Source organism: Stegostoma tigrinum, chromosome 1 (assembly GCF_030684315.1).
Source record: "Stegostoma tigrinum isolate sSteTig4 chromosome 1, sSteTig4.hap1, whole genome shotgun sequence".
Lineage (NCBI taxonomy): Eukaryota > Metazoa > Chordata > Chondrichthyes > Orectolobiformes > Stegostomatidae > Stegostoma > Stegostoma tigrinum.
In genome coordinates this window covers 78783445-78803030 of record NC_081354.1, presented here as the reverse complement: position 1 = coordinate 78803030, position 19586 = coordinate 78783445, and the positions used below count along the sequence as shown (strand labels likewise).

The 19586-nt window shown below is 40.5% G+C and overlaps 1 protein-coding gene across 1 annotated transcript in view; it reads left to right on the top strand.

Moving 5' to 3' along the window:
- The first annotated feature begins 200 nt into the window (after positions 1-200).
- Positions 201-19586, top strand: part of wdr1 (WD repeat domain 1) — a 53872-nt gene continuing 34486 nt past the window's right edge. The window contains exons 1-5 of the mRNA XM_048533531.2: positions 201-434; positions 7689-7810; positions 7895-7985; positions 11511-11658; positions 17761-17941. Of these exons, the coding sequence (XP_048389488.2) occupies positions 419-434; positions 7689-7810; positions 7895-7985; positions 11511-11658; positions 17761-17941 (558 nt within the window). The 5' untranslated portion in view covers positions 201-418. The remainder of the gene's footprint in view (positions 435-7688; positions 7811-7894; positions 7986-11510; positions 11659-17760; positions 17942-19586) is intronic.

The window sequence follows — 19586 nt, the reverse complement described above, 5'->3', positions numbered from 1 at the left end:
AGATTACTATCTCCGCAGAGAAAGCGTTTGTAAACCTTAGCACTGTTCGCCCGGACGTGCGCTAGCTGCGCGCTCCCGTGGGTGCGCGGCCGCGGTTGCAGTGCGCGCTGGTGTCAGGCGATGGAGGAGGAGGAGGCGGTGGTTTGTGCTCGGGCTCAGAGCCGCGGCCGCTTGAGCGGCTTTGACTATATTTGGTCAAAGCGGCGAGGTAGCGAGGGAGGGAGCGAACGCCTGTTTCCGGGTTGCTGTGCTTCGCTGCCTCCGCCCTGTCTGTGAATCCTGCAGGCACGCAGGGAGAGAGAGAGGGCAGGAGCCGTGTCCTGACCAGGTTGATATATATTTTGGGTTGTGTGATCGAGTGCCGCTGTATATTACCGGCGTTAGGACTGTGTGTGTGCGCGCAGCTCAGCCAGCGGAGATGCCTTACGAACTGAGTAAGTGTTTTTGCAGGGCGGGCACGGACCGGCCCGGGGTTCCCTCTTCCTCTCTCTCTCTCTGTCTGTCTGTCTGTCTGTCTGCCTGCCTCCCCTCCCACTCTCTCTCCAGCGGTGGTTCTGAATAGGAGAGCCTTCAGGTGGCAGAAAGCGGTGCGAGGAGTCTGACCCCGGCCCGTGTCCCAGGGTTGGGCCTGCGGGTCCCAGGGGAGAGAGAAGTAAACGTGAAGATGGAGCCGCGCTCCTCTCTTCCTCTTCACCCCCCCCCCCCCCCCCATTCTCTGCCCTTCCCTCTTTTTTCCCCCTAATTTTCCTGTTTTCCCCCTAATTTTCCTGTTTTCTTGCAAATTTCGAACTTGCTGGTGTGTTTCACTCGCCTGCAGGGTTTCGGCCAATTGAAGAGTAACTAAACGGAAAGGGTGTATATTTTGGATTGGTCAGCAAATTCAATAAACTGGGATTAGGGAGTTAACAAGTGTCTGTCTCTTCCAGTTGTACAATCTGTCTGGCAGTCTGAAATATATTTGAATGAAATATCTCCCGAGAATAGTTGCATATTTTAGTGATTATATGCAACAGATAATTTGACATCGGTTCTCATTTCCATCCTTATGCGGATTAAAGTTCAGGCAGTAGAGCCTCCTAGTGTTTTTTTGCACATTTGCTCAAAAGTAGGATTTTTTTTCCCAGTAGAAGTGCAAACCGTTTCGACAATCGAATTTAGAAACTACTCATTTTGAATAAAACTACCGCAAAAATGTTTCAAAATGTTGAATCATGTTTCCTTTTGTTCATGATGTTATTTTGTTCTCGTTTCTTTTTGTTACCTTTATATTTGTGTTCCTTGGTCAACTACAAATGAACACCTCTAAGAGTATAAGAGATAATGGGAACTGCAGATGCTGGAGAATTCCAAGATAATAAAATGTGAGGCTGGATGAACACAGCAGGCCAAGCAGCATCTCAGGAGCACAAAAGCTGACGTTTCGGGCCTAGACCCTTCATCAGAGAGGGGGATGGGGAGAGGGAACTGGAATAAATAGGGAGAGAGGGGGAGGTGGACCGAAGATGGAGAGTGAAGAAGATAGTTGGAGAGAGTATCGGTGGGGAGGTAGGGAGGGGATAGGTCAGTCCAGGGAAGACGGACAGGTCAAGGAGGTGGGATGAGGTTAGTAGGTAGATGGGGGTGCGGCTGTCCAAGTTCTTTAAGGACCGCAACTTTCCCCCCACAGTGATAGAGAACGCCCTTGACCTCGTCTCCCGTATTTCCCGCAACACATCCCTCACACCCCGCCCCTGCCACAACCGCCCCAAGAGGATCCCCCTCGTTCTCACACACCACCCTACCAACCCCCGGATACAACGCATCATCCTCCGACACTTCCGCCATTTACAATCCGACCCCACCACTCAAGACATTTTTCCATCCCCACCCCTGTCTGCTTTCCGGAGAGACCACTCTCTCCATGACTCCCTTGTTCACGCCACACTGCCCTCCAACCCCACCACACCCGGCACCTTCCCCTGCAACCGCAGGAAATGCTACACTTGCCCCCACACCTCCTCCCTCACCCCTATCCCAGGACCCAAGATGACATTCCACATTAAGCAGAGGTTCACCTGCACATCTGCCAATGTGGTATACTGCATCCACTGTACCCGGTGCGGCTTCCTCTACATTGGGGAAACCAAGCGGAGGCTTGGGGACTGCTTTGCAGAACACCTCCGCTCAGTTCGCAACAAACAACTGCACCTCCCAGTCGCAAACCATTTCCACTCCCCCTCCCATTCTCTAGATGACATGTCCATCATGGGCCTCCTGCACTGCCACAATGATGCCACCCGAAGGTTGCAGGAACAGCAACTCATATTCCGCCTGGGAACCCTGCAGCCATATGGTATCAATGTGGACTTCACCAGTTTCAAAATCTCCCCTTCCCCTACTGCATCCCTAAACCAGCCCAGTTCGTCCCTTCCCCCCCCACTGCACCACACAACCAGCCCAGCTCCCCCCCCCCCCCCCCCAGTCCAACCTGTCTCTGCCTCCCTAACCGGTTCTTCCTCTCACCCATCCCTTCCTCCCACCCCAAGCCGCACCCCCATCTACCTACTAACCTCATCCCACCTCCTTGACCTGTCCGTCTTCCCTGGACTGACCTATCCCCTCCCTACCTCCCCAACGATACTCTCTCCACCTATCTTCTTCACTCTCCATCTTCGGTCCGCCTCCCCCTCTCTCCCTATTTATTCCAGTTCCCTCTCCCCATCCCCCTCTCTGATGAAGGGTCTAGGCCCGAAACGTCAGCTTTTGTGCTCCTGAGATGCTGCTTGGCCTGCTGTGTTCACCGAGCCTCACATTTTATTACCTCTAAGAGTATAGATAACTTGTCACGTGCTAACATGTCCTGTTTGCAATTTTTGGGAGGAATGGGAATATTAAAGATAAGGCGTGCATTAAGTGCCTGTTCAGTTCTTGCAGATTGCTTTTCATTTTGAGAGAACTATGTGATGCAACCTCTTATTTTGACACGCATGCTATCAGTGATCATTTTACTTGGGTAATTATTGGTACATTAATTGCCAAGTTTATATAAAAGTTTAATCACATCAAAGAAAAAAGTCAGCCGCTATTCCTTTAGCCTTTCCCACAGTTGAGTGAAATAGTGGTTTTTCTTTTCTCATTCTTGAACTCGTAACCTGATATTTCCAACAACACCACCACCACACAAGGTCTACAGATTCAAGAAGGCAACTCACCAATTCTACCTGGACAATGGGAAACACTTACTGTCTTAAGAGTAATTGACCTCTTGTGATTTAAAAAAAATTATTTTTTAAAGAATTGTTAATTTAGTAAACAGCATTGTAATGTCTAAGCTATCTAATGGGAGTGTTATGCAATTTCTGTTCAGCTCTGTTGCAACTGTTACTGTTTAGGTCATGTTACTACTTAATTGCACCAAAATGGATTGCATTTACTATGTTACTGCCAGCCAAACTACAATGTTTTATTCTCAGACATACTGTTGAAGTTGCTGTTTAAATTTTGTTATTAATTGTGCACAATTCAAGTATCTCTTTAAAGTACAAGAAATCTTAATGCAGACCTGGGTTCACCACTAGCCAAAACTTAACCAATATAGGAAATGTCCTTTCTAGTTTTGTATTTTCTGAAGTGCAAAGAGACTTGGAAGTTCTAGTCCAGGATTTCCTCAAGGTAAACTTGCAGGTTGAGTCAGTAGTCAGGAAGGCAAATGCAGTGTTGGCATTTATTTTGAAAGGACTTGAATATAAAAGTGGTGATGTACTCTTGAGGCTTTGTAAGGCTCTGGTCAGGCCACAGTTGGGGCAGTGTGTGCAGCTTTGGGCCCCATATTTCAGGAAGGATGTACTGGCTGTGGAGCTGGTTCTGAAGAGGCTCATGAGAATGGTCCCAGGAATGGAAAGCTTAATATAGGAGTACTCTGGGACTTTACTCATTGGATTGGGGGGGGGGGGGGGGATCTAATTGAAACTTACAGAATACTGAATGGCCTGGACAGATTTGGATGTTGGGAAGAAGCTTCCATTGGCAGGAGAGACCAGGACCTGAGGGCACAGCCTTAGTGTAAAAGGAAGACCTTTTTAGAATGGAAATAAGGAGAAACTTCTTCAGCCAGAGAGTGGTGGATCTATGGAATTCACTGCCACAGAAGGCTGTGGAGGCCAGGTCATTGAGTGCATTTAATATGGAGATAGATAGGTTCTTGATTTTCAAGGGAATCAAGGATTACAGGGAGGATGGGATTGAGGAATTTATCAGCCAAGATTGAATGGTGGAGACTCGATTGGCGAATGGCCTGATTTCTGCTCCTATGTCTTATGGCCTTATCCTTTAACAAATGACATATCCACACCATGTAGACTCTTAATGGTCTCTGATTTTCAAGTTAGTTAGTACTCACATAATTTTGAGCATTCAATAATAGCATTTGCATATGCTTGTACTTTGCTTTCAAATTCAGTAACTAGTATACTAGTTAATGTCTGAAAACTAATCTGTCATAGCTCAATGATAACACAGTCTTGACTTAAAGCTCATTGGGTGCACAAGATCCCGGAGGCTGTTTTATATGTATTTTAGAAACATTTCTGTGAACAGGATTTGACTAGTATATAATACCACATATATGAATCATCCACACTCTGTAACTGCGACAATTATGGGGGTATCCCTTCACTATGTAAATCATATTTACGCATAATACTGAACAAATTAGAGCTGTGACTTTTTTAGGTCTTGCAAGATATTTGACTGTTGTTTCTAATTTTCCAAAATTTCCAAGATTCAAGGGATTGTTACATGAAATGGAAAGTAGCAATTGTGACTCTTTTTTTATTTAAAAAAAGAGGAAGACAGAAAGCAGGAATCTACAAGCTTGTTAATTTATCATCAGTTAAAGCGAGTATGTTAACCCTTTGTCAAAAAGAGTTTATAGAAGGACTGTTAGAAAAGTTTGAGCTGATCAAGCAGAGTAATAATGTTAACCACTTCATTGCAGATGTTTGAGGGAATGACTTCTGTGAATATGAGTATTTCTGGATATTTGAACATAGATTTCCAGAACACATTTGACAAAGTGCCACTTCAAAGGTTCTTGTGGGAAATAAAAGTTCATTGCATATGTGATACGTTTGCTGGCAAATCAGAAACAGAAGGCATAAATGGGTCATTTTCTAAATGGCAAGATGTAATGATTTCTGTGCCACAGGGATCAGTGCTGAGGCTTAAGCTTTTAAATTTTAAAAATTGACTTGGATGAAGGGATTGAAGGTATGGTTGCTAAATTTACTGGTAACAGAGTAAATTGTGAGCTGCAATTAAGGAGATTAGAGGGAGGTAGTTTGGGTAGTTAAGTGGGGAGCTATCTGGCAGCTAATAGTGTAATGTATGAAAATGTGAAATTGCCTCTTTTGGTAGGAAGAATGAAAAAGAAACATTATCTAATTGAGAGATTGCAGAACTCGGACGCAAGGTGATTTGATTGACCTTATGCATGGATTGCAAAGGGTTTGAGTGCTGATATAGCAAGTAATTAGGAAAGCTAATAGAATTTTATCATTTATTGCCTGTAGAAATTGGTAGAGGTACGGAGTTTATGCTTCAACTACATTGTGAAGTGTTGTGCTCAGTGTTGACCATCTCAACAATGGAAGGATGTAACTGCTTTAGAAACAGTTGAGGGATTTAGTAGACTTAATTTCTGGAATGGATGAGTTGCCTTACGTGGGAAGGTTGTATCTCTTGGAGTTCAGAAGAGTAAAAGATGACTCAGTTGAAAGGTCCTGATAAGCCTTGACAGGGTGCATGTGAAAAGGACGTTTCCTCTTGTGGGAGAATCTAGAACTAGGGGTCACATTTCTAAAAATAGTGGTCGCCTTTTAGTCTTGTTAAAACTCTGGAATTCTGCTTACACTGCTTTTTGAGCAAAGAGTTTTTGAGAGCAGGTGTAAATTTATGACAAGCAAAGGGATTAAAGTTTGTTGGGGCAAGCAGGAATCAAATATCAAATCCACCACAGTCTCGCAACAGGACAAGTGATTTATTCCTAATTTGTATTGTCATATTTATTTGAAAGGTAATATCACACCAATGGGGCATGGATACCAGTTAGCTCAGTTGACAGGACGTGGAGTAGAACCACAGCTTGGGTTCAATTTCCACATCAGCTGATGTTACCATAAAGGACATGCCTTCCTAGCCTCTCCATTCACCTGAGCTTGTACCCGCCTCCAGTCTTGCATTCTCTCTATTTCAAATAATATTGCATGTGTGCATTTTTGATCTTGCTTAATCTTTAAAAGTCCTTTTGCAATATCTTACATGATTAAGGATGCCCCAAGTGCTTTATAACCAATTACACAAATTTCAAGTAAGTTCACTAATATAGCAACTGGGGCCACTAATTTGTGTGCGTTGCCTCGAATATAGTAACAGACGCACAGAAAGTAGGAGCAGGAGTAGGCCATGTGACCCTTTGAGCCTGCTGTGGTATTCAGTATGACCATGGTCGATTTATCCAATTCAGTGCTCTGTTTCTGCTTTCACCCAATACCATTTGATCCATATAGCCCTGAGAACTATATTTAGCTCCTCCTTGAAAGGATGGAAGAAATGTCTGCATAACCTGCACTTAATTGCGGATTGAGAGAAATTTTGACTGAAAGAACTCCTGGCTCTTTAATACCATGTGAGTTTTTACATTCATCTTAAAAAGCCAGATGGCACCTCAGTTTAACATCACTGAAAGATATTACCTCTGACACTATTGCATATATTTACTTCTGTACTGATATATCAGTGGCTTAATTGCTCAAGTTTCTGGAGCAGACCCTGATCTCAAACTTTTCAGTGAAGAATTGTAAGTGCTATCACTGAGCCACAGCTGATTAGTCCCTTGGGGAAAATAAAGTCGCAAAACTGGAACTCTTCAGATCAAAGTGGAATTTAGAAGCTTGGCTTGTGTATAGTGACATATCAGTTACAGTGCTTGCTGCAAAATGCATGAACTTTCCATGAAGCCAGATAGCAATTATTATACGTAATCTCTTGAATTACTGAGTGACTAATTACCTGTTTCGGCAGTGTTGGCAATATTCACTTTCCAGCCAAAGACATCAGCCAAACAGCCTCCTTTGAGTGGATTTTTAAAAAGCACGTGGGATTTTTTTTTGTCAGGAGGATGCTAGCTGTGACCGCAATCCTGTGTGGATAATGAATGAATGACATTGAGATCAAACTAAATTTTCAGAACCAGAAGATTGTAGTGTTACCCACACTGCATGTTGATTTTAGTTTTTCCTAAAATTGCTTTGTTCTTGTATAATTTACTTCCCAAACCATGAGGGGTTTAAATGTATCTAAATGCAACATTTTAAATTAACTGAAAGAAATAGATCATTTGTATGTTTCTAATTCAGAAGTTTGAAAATTTGGCTACCATGCAACATAAAATATTTCTCTATATAGTTGTACAGTTTGATTTAAGATTTTCTTATCCTAACTGTAACATTAACAAACATTTTCTTTCTTGCAATTTGAAAACTGTAACAGCATGGGGAATAAATGAAGAATATTATTTTCCATTATTTCTGTCTACCAAACGTTTCACATTTAGAACTGAAGTTCTAGCATTTCAGATATAGTAAAGATCACCTTGCGTACATTTTCAAGTATTGCATCTATATCAGTTTTTTTTCTTTATTTCTCAACAGGTAAAGTGTTTGCTTGCCTTCCTCAAATGGAAAGAGGGGTTTCAAAGGTCCTTGGAGGTGACCCAAAAGGAATCAACTTTCTTTACACCAACAACAAAAGTGTCATCATAAGGAACATTGATGTAATTTTTTTTATGGTTGTTTAATTTGCAAGTATTTGCATATTTTTAAAAATTCAGCATGTCTTAAGTCTTGTCTTGTTTCAGAATCCAGAAATTGCTGATGTTTATACTGAGCATGCTCATCAAGTTCAAGTTGCCCAGTATGCACCTAGTGGGTTTTACATCGCCTCAGGAGGTATGTCAATTGAACTGTATTCAAAACTGTGATTGCAGCATGCAATGGCTAATGCAGCAAGGATTTCTTTCTGGCACAGTATTTGGAAAGAATTTACCATTTCTAAATAAGTTGCCTGTTTGTATGAATAATGGTACTTTCAATGTTGAAGCTGATTGTGATGATTCTTCAAGTGAAAAGTACAGTTCGTAGCAAATCAATGCATTTTCGGGATACATTTTTAACATCCCATTTTTCCTTGGTTCCTCATGACAGATATGTTAACCATTGTTTGAAATAGACTGGTATATTTGAAGTTGATGCCTCAGTCTCTCGATGAAGTGATGCATTGCAGAGAGACAAAGTTAGGAGGTCTCATACCATCACATAATAATTTGTTGCTTTGTTGAGATTTAATTTTTGAATGAATTGTTTGTGACACAAGGATTTTTGTTTTGTGAAGTGAATGTAACAATAATTTCACGTGGTTTGTTATTTAATGTGCTTTGGACTTTGTAGATATCTTGCTGGCACAGATGGCGAAAGCTTAACAAATTTTTGTAATTTGGGAAGGAAATTACGTTATTGGCAGGCTGTAAAAAGTGACATTAATCTGCTCTGGCACTGCTGTATTCTTGTCATTTTGCTCTCTTTTTAACACTCCTTAGTTTCTGTGTGACTCCTTCTATGCTACACATATCTCATTGTTGATGAGAAATAGCATCGCACTGGGTCAACATTTTAAGAAATGGCTTTTCAGCTCACTGGTAATAGAGCTAAATGATCTTGAAATTAAATCATTTCCTCTAAAGCATTAAAATACAAATAAAGTCCTGAACTATTTTACAGCCTTATAAAACCTATGCCCATACTTGCCGTGTGGTTTATTTTAAAGTAGTGCTTTAAGTCACTAAGTAGTTAGCAGAAATGCTGTTGCGCTTTGCTAGTGAATGGTGTGCCAGTCAAGCAGGCTGCTCTGTCTTGGGAGAGAAATTGCTGTTATTGGCAGGGTGAAAAAAGTGACATTAGATTTGACATATTTGACATTAATGCTTTGTCTTGTCTTGGTTTGAGTTGGGGTTTGTGAGAGTTAGAGCTGCTCTCATCTGGACAAATGGAGAGTATTTCACCAAACTATTGACTTGTAAATTGTGGATTAGCTTTGGGGAGATGGGAGGCATATAAGTTGTCATACAATTCTCAGCCTCTTGCCTGCATCTATAGTCCTCGTATTTAAAGGATAGTCATGGATTTGATAGTGATGTCACTGAATATTATGGAGACCTAGTTAGATGGTCATATACTTATGCAGAGCAAATGTTATTTGCCCTGGGAGATGGTTTCCTAATCTAATGTCATTGTAATAGTAATTCAGAGACTTGGCATGGGTTAACATCCCACCATGGCAGCTGGTGGAATTTTAAATTCAATTAGCAAAGCTAGCATTAAGAGCTAATAATTAGCATGAAAGTATCATTCTTGTGAAAACCCACTTAGTTCATTAATATTCTTTCAGAGAAGAAAGTCTGCCAATCTTCTCTGCATGTGACCCCAAACCGACAGCTGTGTGGTTGACTCTTTCTTTAGTTGCTCCCCCCCGCCAAAGCTATTCAGTTTGGGGGTAATTGGGAATGAACACCAAATGCCTTTCTGGCAATGCTCACCCTTTATGAAAGGATAAAGAAGAATCGCCCTATGCACTTGCATGCTTGACTTTTTAAGGACTTGCAATTTGTGGTAAGCATTATGCAATCATTTCCCCGTAATATCTAACCTTTATGGTGAAAAAGTTATTGAACAAGCTGAAGATGGTTTGGCTGAGGACACTGCTCTGAGGAATGTCTGCACTGATGCCCTGGGACCGAGATTGAGAGTAACTACAATCATCTTCCTTAGTAGAGGCCATGACTCTAATGAGTGGACCATTTTCCTCCTGTTCAATTTTGCTAGGGTTCCTCAATGCTACACTTGATGAAATGCTGCTCGATTGCTGGAATGTGGTCAGGTCCCATGTCCTTTGCAGTGTCCAGTGCCTTCAGTTGTTTTTTGATGTTGCATAGGAGTGAAACCTAAATAGATTGAAGACTGGACATTTCAGGACAAGGCCAAGATCGACCATCCACTCGGCACTTATTGAAAAATGTTTGCCAGTACTTTGGCACTGTTATTTTGCCTGTATTGGGCTTTTCCATTAGTGAGGATGTGGAAAATTTGTGCAGCATGTTTAATTGTCTTCCACTCTCCTTGATTGGTCAAGTGTAACAATGGTTTCAAGTTTAAGATTCAACTAATTCTGCGTACCCTCACTAGGTTGGTTCCTCACTTAAAGGATGATGTTAGTGCTAATCATGGGAATTAAGTTTATTAATAGTTGAATTTAAATTCTGCCAGCCCCTGTCCTTGGTATTAATTTGAGCCTCTTGGTTACCATCCTTACACTATTTTTCTCTCTTCCCCCCAAGGTACACAGCACCATAATTTAACTGAAGAGTACAGTGAATGCCTGATACACTATTGGAGCAATAGTGTTGGATGTAAAATAAATCTTGATGACTGAATTTGTTTAGGCAGGAGATCTGTGTGCACTGAAGACTGGAATTGTCTCCATGTAGCTAAATCTTTGAAGATTACGTGACTATAAATAATGTAGGCATGAATCTAAGATTCTGTTGTTGGGAAGTAATCAAGTTGGGCAGCGTCTGTGGAGAGAAGCAGAGGACCTTTTCTGTCAGAATTGATTAATCTGTATTGACTTCCCAAATGTTTACCATTTTTTAATGAATTGTTTGTGGATTATTGAAATATAAATGGCTTTGCGAGCACTATATAAAATCATAGCCATACACCACAAAAACGGATGCTTCAGTCCAAGCTGACCATAATCCTAAATGAAACTAGTCCCACCTGCCTGTGCTTGGCCCATAACCCTCCAAATATTTCTTGATCATGTACTAAGCTAATTGTCTTTTAAACATTATAACTGTACACACATCTACCACTTCGCATGGAAGTTCATTCCATACACTGACAGCTCTGTATTTAAAACAAAATGCCCCTCAGTCTTTTTTTAAATCCTTTTCCTGTCATCTTAAAAACTATGCCCCCTAGTCTTGAAATTCCCCCACCCTAGGGAAAAGACACTTGCCATTCACCTCATCTATGTCCCTCACGATCTTATAAACCTCCATAAGATCACCTCTCAACTCCTACACTCCAGTGGAAAATGTCCCAGCCACTCCTTAACTCAAATCCTCCATTCCTGGGAGCATCCCGGTAAATTTTTTTCTGAACCCTCTCCAGCTTAATATTATCCTTCCTGTAAAGGACAGACCAGAACAGGACACAGTACTCCATAACAGGGCTCACCAATGTCCTGTACAACATTAACATAATATCCCAATGAAAAAGGAACGCTGGCATTTGTATCAATGAGAATAAATGAGGGAAACTTATCCTTTGATTTGTTTTTTAAAGAAAACTTGGTTTTCGATGCTACGTTAGCTGTACTTGTATAGCACTTAAAATAATTATTCTGTATTGTGACAGATACTTCTGGAAAAATTCGAATTTGGGATACAACCCAAAAAGAACACCTACTGAAGTATGAGTACCAACCCTTTGCAGGGGCAATCAAAGATATTTGCTGGTCTGGAGACAGTCAAAAGGTTGCTACTGTTGGAAAAGGAAAAGAAATGTAAGTTCTCAACTTATAACTGTAAGATCCCAGCCTGTCACCTTTTACTAGGATAGAAGAAAGAATGCGTGGTTATCTCAAATGTACCTACATAAAAACTGTAAGCAATGTCTGGGGAGCCTAGACCCTGGGGTCACAGTCTGAGGAAATGGTGCAGGCCATTTCGAACTGAGATGAGAAGGGATTTTTTTATCACGATGAGCTTATGTAATTCTGAGCCACAGAAAGCAGTTGAAGTCAGCATGTTAATATTTTCGTGAAGGAATTAAGTACAGTTGTTGTGACTAAAGGGATCAAAAGGTATTGGAAGAAAGTGGGCACAGGGTGCTGAGTTGGGTTATCAACCATGATATTGAATGGTGGAGAAAATTCAACAGGCTGAATGGCCTACTCTTTCTGCCAGCTACTATGTAAGTAATTGACTTGTGTACTTTTGCTTATGTATGTTTAATTTGTGTGTGCTGAATTAGAATTGTTGCGTCGATGGGCAACAAGTGATATAAAATGTCTTGTATATTTAAATCGTGTATTTACTTGCTAATATGTGATTTAATTTTAATCTTAAAAATTCTACACCCAAAAGGGCGAAATTAGAGTTTTCGGTGAGAGACTAAACTGGAAACTAAGTTTTAAGACTTTTTTCAAACCAAAATTTCCCCCCAATTTCTACTTCCTTTGCTCATTGCCAAACCCTTTATATTAATTTGAACATATTTGCATTTGCTGTTAATACTTAAGATTTCCAGCATCTGCAACACTTGGCTCATTTTAAGTATTCTTCCTATACATGACATCACTACACAAAAAAATTCATACTCCATTCCATCTTTGGGTTTTTGGCCATCCTTCCAGCATGTGAAAATTGAAGTAGGAGAGCACTTTTTTCCCAGTTGTGGGATGTGGGTGTCACTAGCTCACCCAGCATTTTGTTGCCCTTGAGAAGGTGGTGGTGAGCTGCTTTCTTGAACTGCTGCTGTCCACCTGCTGTGGCTTGACCCACAATGCCATTAGGGAGGGAATTCCAGGATTTTGACCCAGTGACGGTGAAGGAACTGCAATATGTTTCCAATTCAGGATGGTGATTGACTTGGAGAAGAACTTAAAGGTGGTGTTATTCCCCCATATCTGCTACCCTTGTCCTTCTAGTTGGAAGTGGTTGCAGGTTTGGAAGGTGCTTTCTGAGGATCTCTGAATTTCTGCAGGGCTTCTGGTAGATAGTACACACCGCTCCTACTGCGTGTTGGTGTTGGAGGGAATGGATGCATGTGAATGTTGTACCAATCAAGTGGACTGTGTTGTTCTGAATAATGTCAAGCTTCTTGAATGTTGCTGGGGCTACACTCATCCAGGCAAGTGGGGAGCATTCCATCACTCTCCTGACTTGTGCCTTGTAAATGTGAACAGAGTTTGAGGAGTCAGGACGTGAATTACTTGCTGCAGTATTCTTAGCTTCTAGCCTGCTCTTGTACCCACTGTTTATGTTGAGAGTCCAGTTGAGTTTCTGGTCTATAATAACCTCCAGGATGTTGATAGTCGGAGGTTCAGATTATGGTAACACTGAATGGCATGGGCAGTCGTTAGATTGTCTCTTATTCATGATGGTTGTAGCCAGGTATTTATGTGGTGTGAATGTTACTTGTCAGCCCGAGGTTGGATATTGTCCAGATCTTGGTTGCATTTGAACATGGACTGCATCAGTATCTGAAGAGTAGCGGATGGTGCTGAACATTGTGCAATCATCAGTGAACATCCCCATTTCTAACCTTATGGAGGGAAGATCGTTGATGAAGCAGCTGAAGATGGTTGAGCCTAGGACGTTAACCTGAGGGGCTCCTGCAGAGATGCCCTAGAGTTGAGCTGACTGACCTGCCACAACCATGACCATCTTCCTATGTATCAGTATGAGTCCAACCACCGGAGTATTTGCCCCCGATACTCATTGGTTCCAGTTTTGCTAGAGCCCCTTGATGCAACTCGCAGTCGAATTCAGCCTTGATATCAAGGGCTGTCACTCTCGCGTCACCAGTGGAATTCAGCTTTTTTGCCCATGTTTGAACCAAGGTAGTAATAAGGTCAGGTGCCATGTGGTCCTGGTGGAACCCAAACTGGCATCATCAAGCAGGGAACTCTCTGATGAAGGGTCTAGGCCCGAAATGTCAGCTTTTGTGCTACTGAGATGCTGCTTAGCCTGCTGTGTTCATCCAGCTTCACACTTTGTTATCTTTGAGCAGGTGCTGCTTGATAGCACTGTGATGATGCCTTCTGTCACTTCAGTGAAGATCAAGAGTAGTCTGATGGGGAGGTAATTGGTTGAGTTGGATTTGTCCTACTTTCTATGTACAGGACACAGTTGGGTAATTTTACATGTTGTTGGGTAGATACCAGTATTGTAAATGTGCAGAAACAGCTTGGCTGAGGAAGTGGTAAGTTCTGGAGCACAAGTCTTCTAGTTTCACTGAAAATTTTATAGGGGCCGTAGCCTTTGCATTACCCTGTATCTCCAACCATTTCTTGATATCACGTGGAATGTATGGAATTGGCTGAAGCCTAGTATCGATAATGCTGGGGAGGGCTAGAGAAGGCCAATATTTATCATCCGCTTGGCACTTCTGGTTAAAGATTGCTGTGAAAGCTTCAGCCTTGTTGTTTGCACATTCCTATTAGCAGTAAAACTACAGTTTTCAGCTTACAGTTTGGATTAAAGTTGAAGTTATTAATGTCCTGTGATCATAAGGAAATTATTTTCAAAATTGGCATTTGCAACCATGTTCATATTTTACAGACTGTACCTTGAAGAGCTACAATCTCAAAGTAATTAGTGGCTTGGGACCGTTTGAAATTAGTAAGCGTGCTTTCTTTGAGATTACTAATCAAAATTGTTACTTTGATACTTACCTTAATGAGGTGCCACAGAATTTTACTGCTATCATTTAATTAAACAATGTATCATGGACAGCAGTTAGCGGTGTAGCTATATGTGGATCAGAATTAGGAACATATGCATATGGGATATATAAAGAATTCTGTACAGACATGCTGCTTCGTCAAAAATATTTGATCAAAACAACAAATTTAAACTCAACCAGATTAAATTGAAATCCTATCACCCTGCAAGAGTTTGTATTCAGTAGTATTGGGTGGTGCTTTTACTATGTACCACTGTAGGGCATTAAGCGCAGTGTAGGGTGCTTTTGTCAAGAATTGTGAAACCTAGATGAAAATACATTCTGAAATGTTGATCTTACTGTTATTCTAGATTTGGGAATGCAGTTGATACAAAAATGTATTTTAATTCAATCATTTACCGTTTCTTAAAGTCGCCAATTGGGAGTTTTTGTCTTTCTACAGTATGTAGAGAAATTATTTAGTACTCCTAGCTACTTCCAAAGCTGAGGTAAATGTCTTTCAAATATTTAAATTTGATGTAGTGGTCCAGAATAATGGGTTATTACAGGGCACCCTAAAGCTTGTTCTTGACTGTTTTAGTTCGAAATGCATATCAGCCATATTTTGCCCAATAAAAAGTAACTTTTTGATTTAGTTGCCATTGTTTTCAATTAACTAAACTACAGTACCAAGATTACCTTGCCTGAAATGTTTTGATGAGCTATTTTTTTCCTGTATAACTTGAAGTAATGACTGAATTAATAGTTTTAGAAGCTGTACGTGCATATTACGATATGCACTCCAATAACACGGACTTTAAAATCTTATTGATAGGACAAACAGAATTTTCAGAAATGAAGATACTTTGATGGAAAGTACGCTATCTTAGTTTTGTGAAAGTTGATTTTTTCAAAAGATGTCTTGGGAAAGAAATATTTTGCTTGTACACTGGTTCATCCATCTTGGAATCTTGTACAGTGCAGTTTTAGCATAGAAATATAAGCACATGCATTGGTCCCAGTAAAAAGCTTATTTTTATTTAAGTACAAAATATCTCTGCCTTAATTATTGCTGTCATTGGTGTTTATTTATGACTTGTCAGTTCATTGTAATTATGCATTATTACAAAGTCACTAAATTGTCAATATGCTTTAAACAGTTAGAATACACATCTGTAGTAACTTTTAGCATAGAATTTTTCCAGAGACAAAAATATCTGGATACTAAGCACCACTGAGTGAGGATGGGATTGATGGTGTAGTAGTTCAGAAAAAGGGCAAATTCAAAAGTAGAAAAATCAAAATAAATGGGAAATCGGGAAGGGAAGATGGAATAGGTTCAAAGAGCTTATTTCTACATGTTTACATTTCTGTTAACAAAGTAATAGTATTAAAACTTTAATAGCAGGCATAACAGGCAGTCCCTGGATTGTGAATGGGCTCCATTCTTGAGTCAGTTTGCATGTTGATTTGTTCTTGAGTCAGAACACAATGCATGACAATATAAAGTAACCAACTGTAAACGTAGGAAATGTTTGTATGTTAAATATTTGAAACTACACCCCATATGGAATTGTTTGTAATTTGGATGTTCGTAAATTAGGGACCCAGTCCTCCCATTTTTTAAAAAGTCAGTGTTAAAGATTGTATCTGTTTATAATATGAAGCAAATTAATAGATTAGATGTCAAATTTCTGTATGAAGACATGGTTAGAAATGACAAAGAACAGAATCAGATAATGGAAAAGTAGGAAGCATAGCCTTGAAAATAAAGCATCGAATAAAGCCAGTGAGAGAGTTTTGACTCAGTCGTGAGTGGACCTAAGAAAATAATGAGTTTTGCTTATAAAGCCATAGAATGGTTACATACAGAAAGAGGCCTTTTAGCTCAACATGTCCATTTTAGCTATTTGCAAAAGCAATTCAGACAATCGCACTCCTCTATCCACGTCATTCCCATAACCGTGCCGTTTTGTTTTTGTTGGTTGCTTATTCTGTTCTCTTTCAAAAGTTACAATTGAATCTGCCTCCTTATGGGTAGTAGTGTTGAGCATAGCATATATTATGAAAGTGAGAGGGACTGTTATTGAAGGTATTACAGTAATGTGGAGGGCTTTATAGATAGGGCAAACAGAATTTTCAGAAATGTGTAGGATGCTTTTGTAGAAGTACATTACCTACCATGTAGACTCATAATTTTGAGAGGACTGGGAACAATGTAATCAAGTTAGCTTATGATATAAAGTTGGTTGGGGAAATAAATGGTGAACATGTGGCTATAGCATTTAGGCAAGCAGAGTGAATGAACAAGGATGTGAACGATGGAGTAAATTGTAACTGAAAATGAAGTTATCCACTGGCAATTTAATGCAGAATATTTGGATAGTGAAAGCTTAGAAAACACTAGCAGTTAGCAGTTCCTGTTAATGTCTTTTGGATGTGAAACTGCAGGTGTTGCAAACTATTAGGAAGCTGAATGTTTTATTAACTTTTGTTACAAAAGGTTTGGAGTGTAGAAGTAAGTAAGTCTTTCCTTAATCATGCAAAGAATCAGTGTGACAATGCCTGGAGCATTATGCAGTTTTAATCTGATCACATAAGGAATAATCTGTTTGTCACAGAGTACAGTGCTTATTCACTGGATTTGTTCAAAGAACAATTTTCTGTTCCCAAGAGAACATATTAAATGCACCAACTCCATGCTACCTGGAATTTGGAACATGACAGATGAGCTCATTGTTTCAATCAACATTCTGAAGGGGCTTCATAAAATAGGTGCAGAATACCCTGGCTGGGAAATCCACAAGATGATTCAAAGAGCTAACCACTGAAATTTCCTCACTCAACTCCAGAGTGATGGCATGTTCAGTCATTAAGTATGTTTAAGGTAGAGGATAATAAACTTAGCTGAATTTCCAAAGTAGTGCTTCAGAGAGAGCAAAAGTGCCGTTGGCTTGCAAGTGAAAATCAACTCTCCCATCTGAATGATGCCACTGAACAGGTATGTGTGGCTGTCAAACTGGGTAAGAATTGAGTTCTGTAAACGTCCAATATGACTTTAGGATCCAGTAGAAGAAACTCATACAGAAGCTGTGCAGGCTTTGTAGAAACATATAGAAATGAAAGAAAGCTGGGTCAGCACAATGGCAAAGTATTTCACATGTTTTGTTTCCATTTGTATTGTATAAAACTATTTACCATGTTTCAATCATTGCAGATTTGGAGCAGTCTTCCAGTGGGACACAGGAACGTCTGTAGGATCCATTACTGGCCACAGTAAAGTTGTAAACAGCATAGCTTTTAAGCCAAATCGACCATTTCGTGTTGTGACTGGTGGTGATGATTACACCTGCGTATTCTTTGAAGCACTTCCTGTAAAGTTCAAGTTTACAATGAATGTAAGCAACATATTAAACTTCCAAAACCATTGTGTAATGCTGCAATGAATAGTCCAGTTATGTGCTATGTAGTTAAAACCATAGATATGTTGCAAAGTATAATTGTAGTATTGTATACTGTTGCTCAGTTTTGAGCCATTTTGTAGTTTTTATTTCTTAGAACAATTTTTAGGTTTCTATTAACTTTTTTACCTGTATGATGAGTTGTCTAGAATGGATGTTGCCTGTAACACCTAATGGTCATTAATGTTCACTGCTACAAGTAAATTGGCATCAGATAATAGCCAGAGTCACAGATATACAGCACAGAAACGCCCTTTGATCCACCAGATTTCGTAAATCTAGTCCCGTTTTGCCACTATTTGGCCTATATCCCTCCTAAACCCTTCCTAATTTGTATACCCTTCCAGATATCTTTTTAAATGCTGCAATTGTACCAACCTCCACCACTTCCTCTGGCAGCTCATTCCATACATGTACCATGCTCTGCGTGATTATATTAACTTCTTGAAGGTCACTGCTCGATCTCTGAGGCTACAGGGAAAGTAGCCTCAGTCTCTGCCTGTAACTCAAACCTTCCAACCCTGGCAACTTGTAGATCTCTTCTGAACCCTTTCAAGTTTCACAACATCCTTCCTGTAGCAGGGAGACCAGAATTGCATGCAATACTCCAACAGTGGTCAAACCAATGTCCTGTACTGGCGCAAGGTGACCTCCAACTCCTATACTCAGTGCACTGACCAATAAAGAAAAGTGTTCGAAATACCACTTTCACTATCCTATCTACCTGCAACTCCACTTTCAAGGAACTATGAACCTGCAGTCCAAGATCTCTTTTAAACAACACCCCCCCCCTGCCCCAGGACCTTACCGTTAAGTGCCCTGATTTGCCTTTCCAAAATGCAACATCTCATTTATCTAAATGTCACCTGTGACTCCTTTAGCCCAATGGCCCACCTGAACAAGATCCCATTGTACTCTGAGGTAACCTGCTTTCTCCATTACACCTCCGATTTTAGTGTCACCTCTGAACGTAATAACTGTACCTTTACAACTTGCCCATCATTGATGTCAGGCTCACTGGTCTGTAGTTCCCTGGTTTTCTTTACTACCTTTCTTAAATAGTGGCTACATGTTAACCAACCTCCAGTCTTCTGGCACCTCACCTGTGGCTATCAGTGATACAAATATCTCAGCAAGAGGCCCAGCTATTCTTCCGTCACTTCAGACAGAGTTCTGTGGTACTGCTGAGCAGGTCCTGGGTATTTATCCACAATTATCCATTCTAAGATGTCCAGCACTGCCAACCTCTAACATGGACACTTCTTTTTTTCAAGATGTCATTATGTATTTCCCCACATTCTCTACCTTCCATATCCATTTCCACAGTAAATACTGAAGCAAAATACTCGTTTAGTGTCTTCCCCATCACTTGTGGCTCTGCACGTAGACGGCCTTGCTGATCCTTAAGGGGCCATAGTTTCTCCCTAGTTACCCTTTTGTCCTTAATGTATTTATAGAATCTCTTGATCCTTTCTTTAATCCTATTTGCCAAAGATGTTGTCCCCTTTTTGCCTTCCTGATTTTCCTCTTAAAGTATATTCTGAATGCTTTCATACTCTTCTCAGGATTGACTTGATCCCTG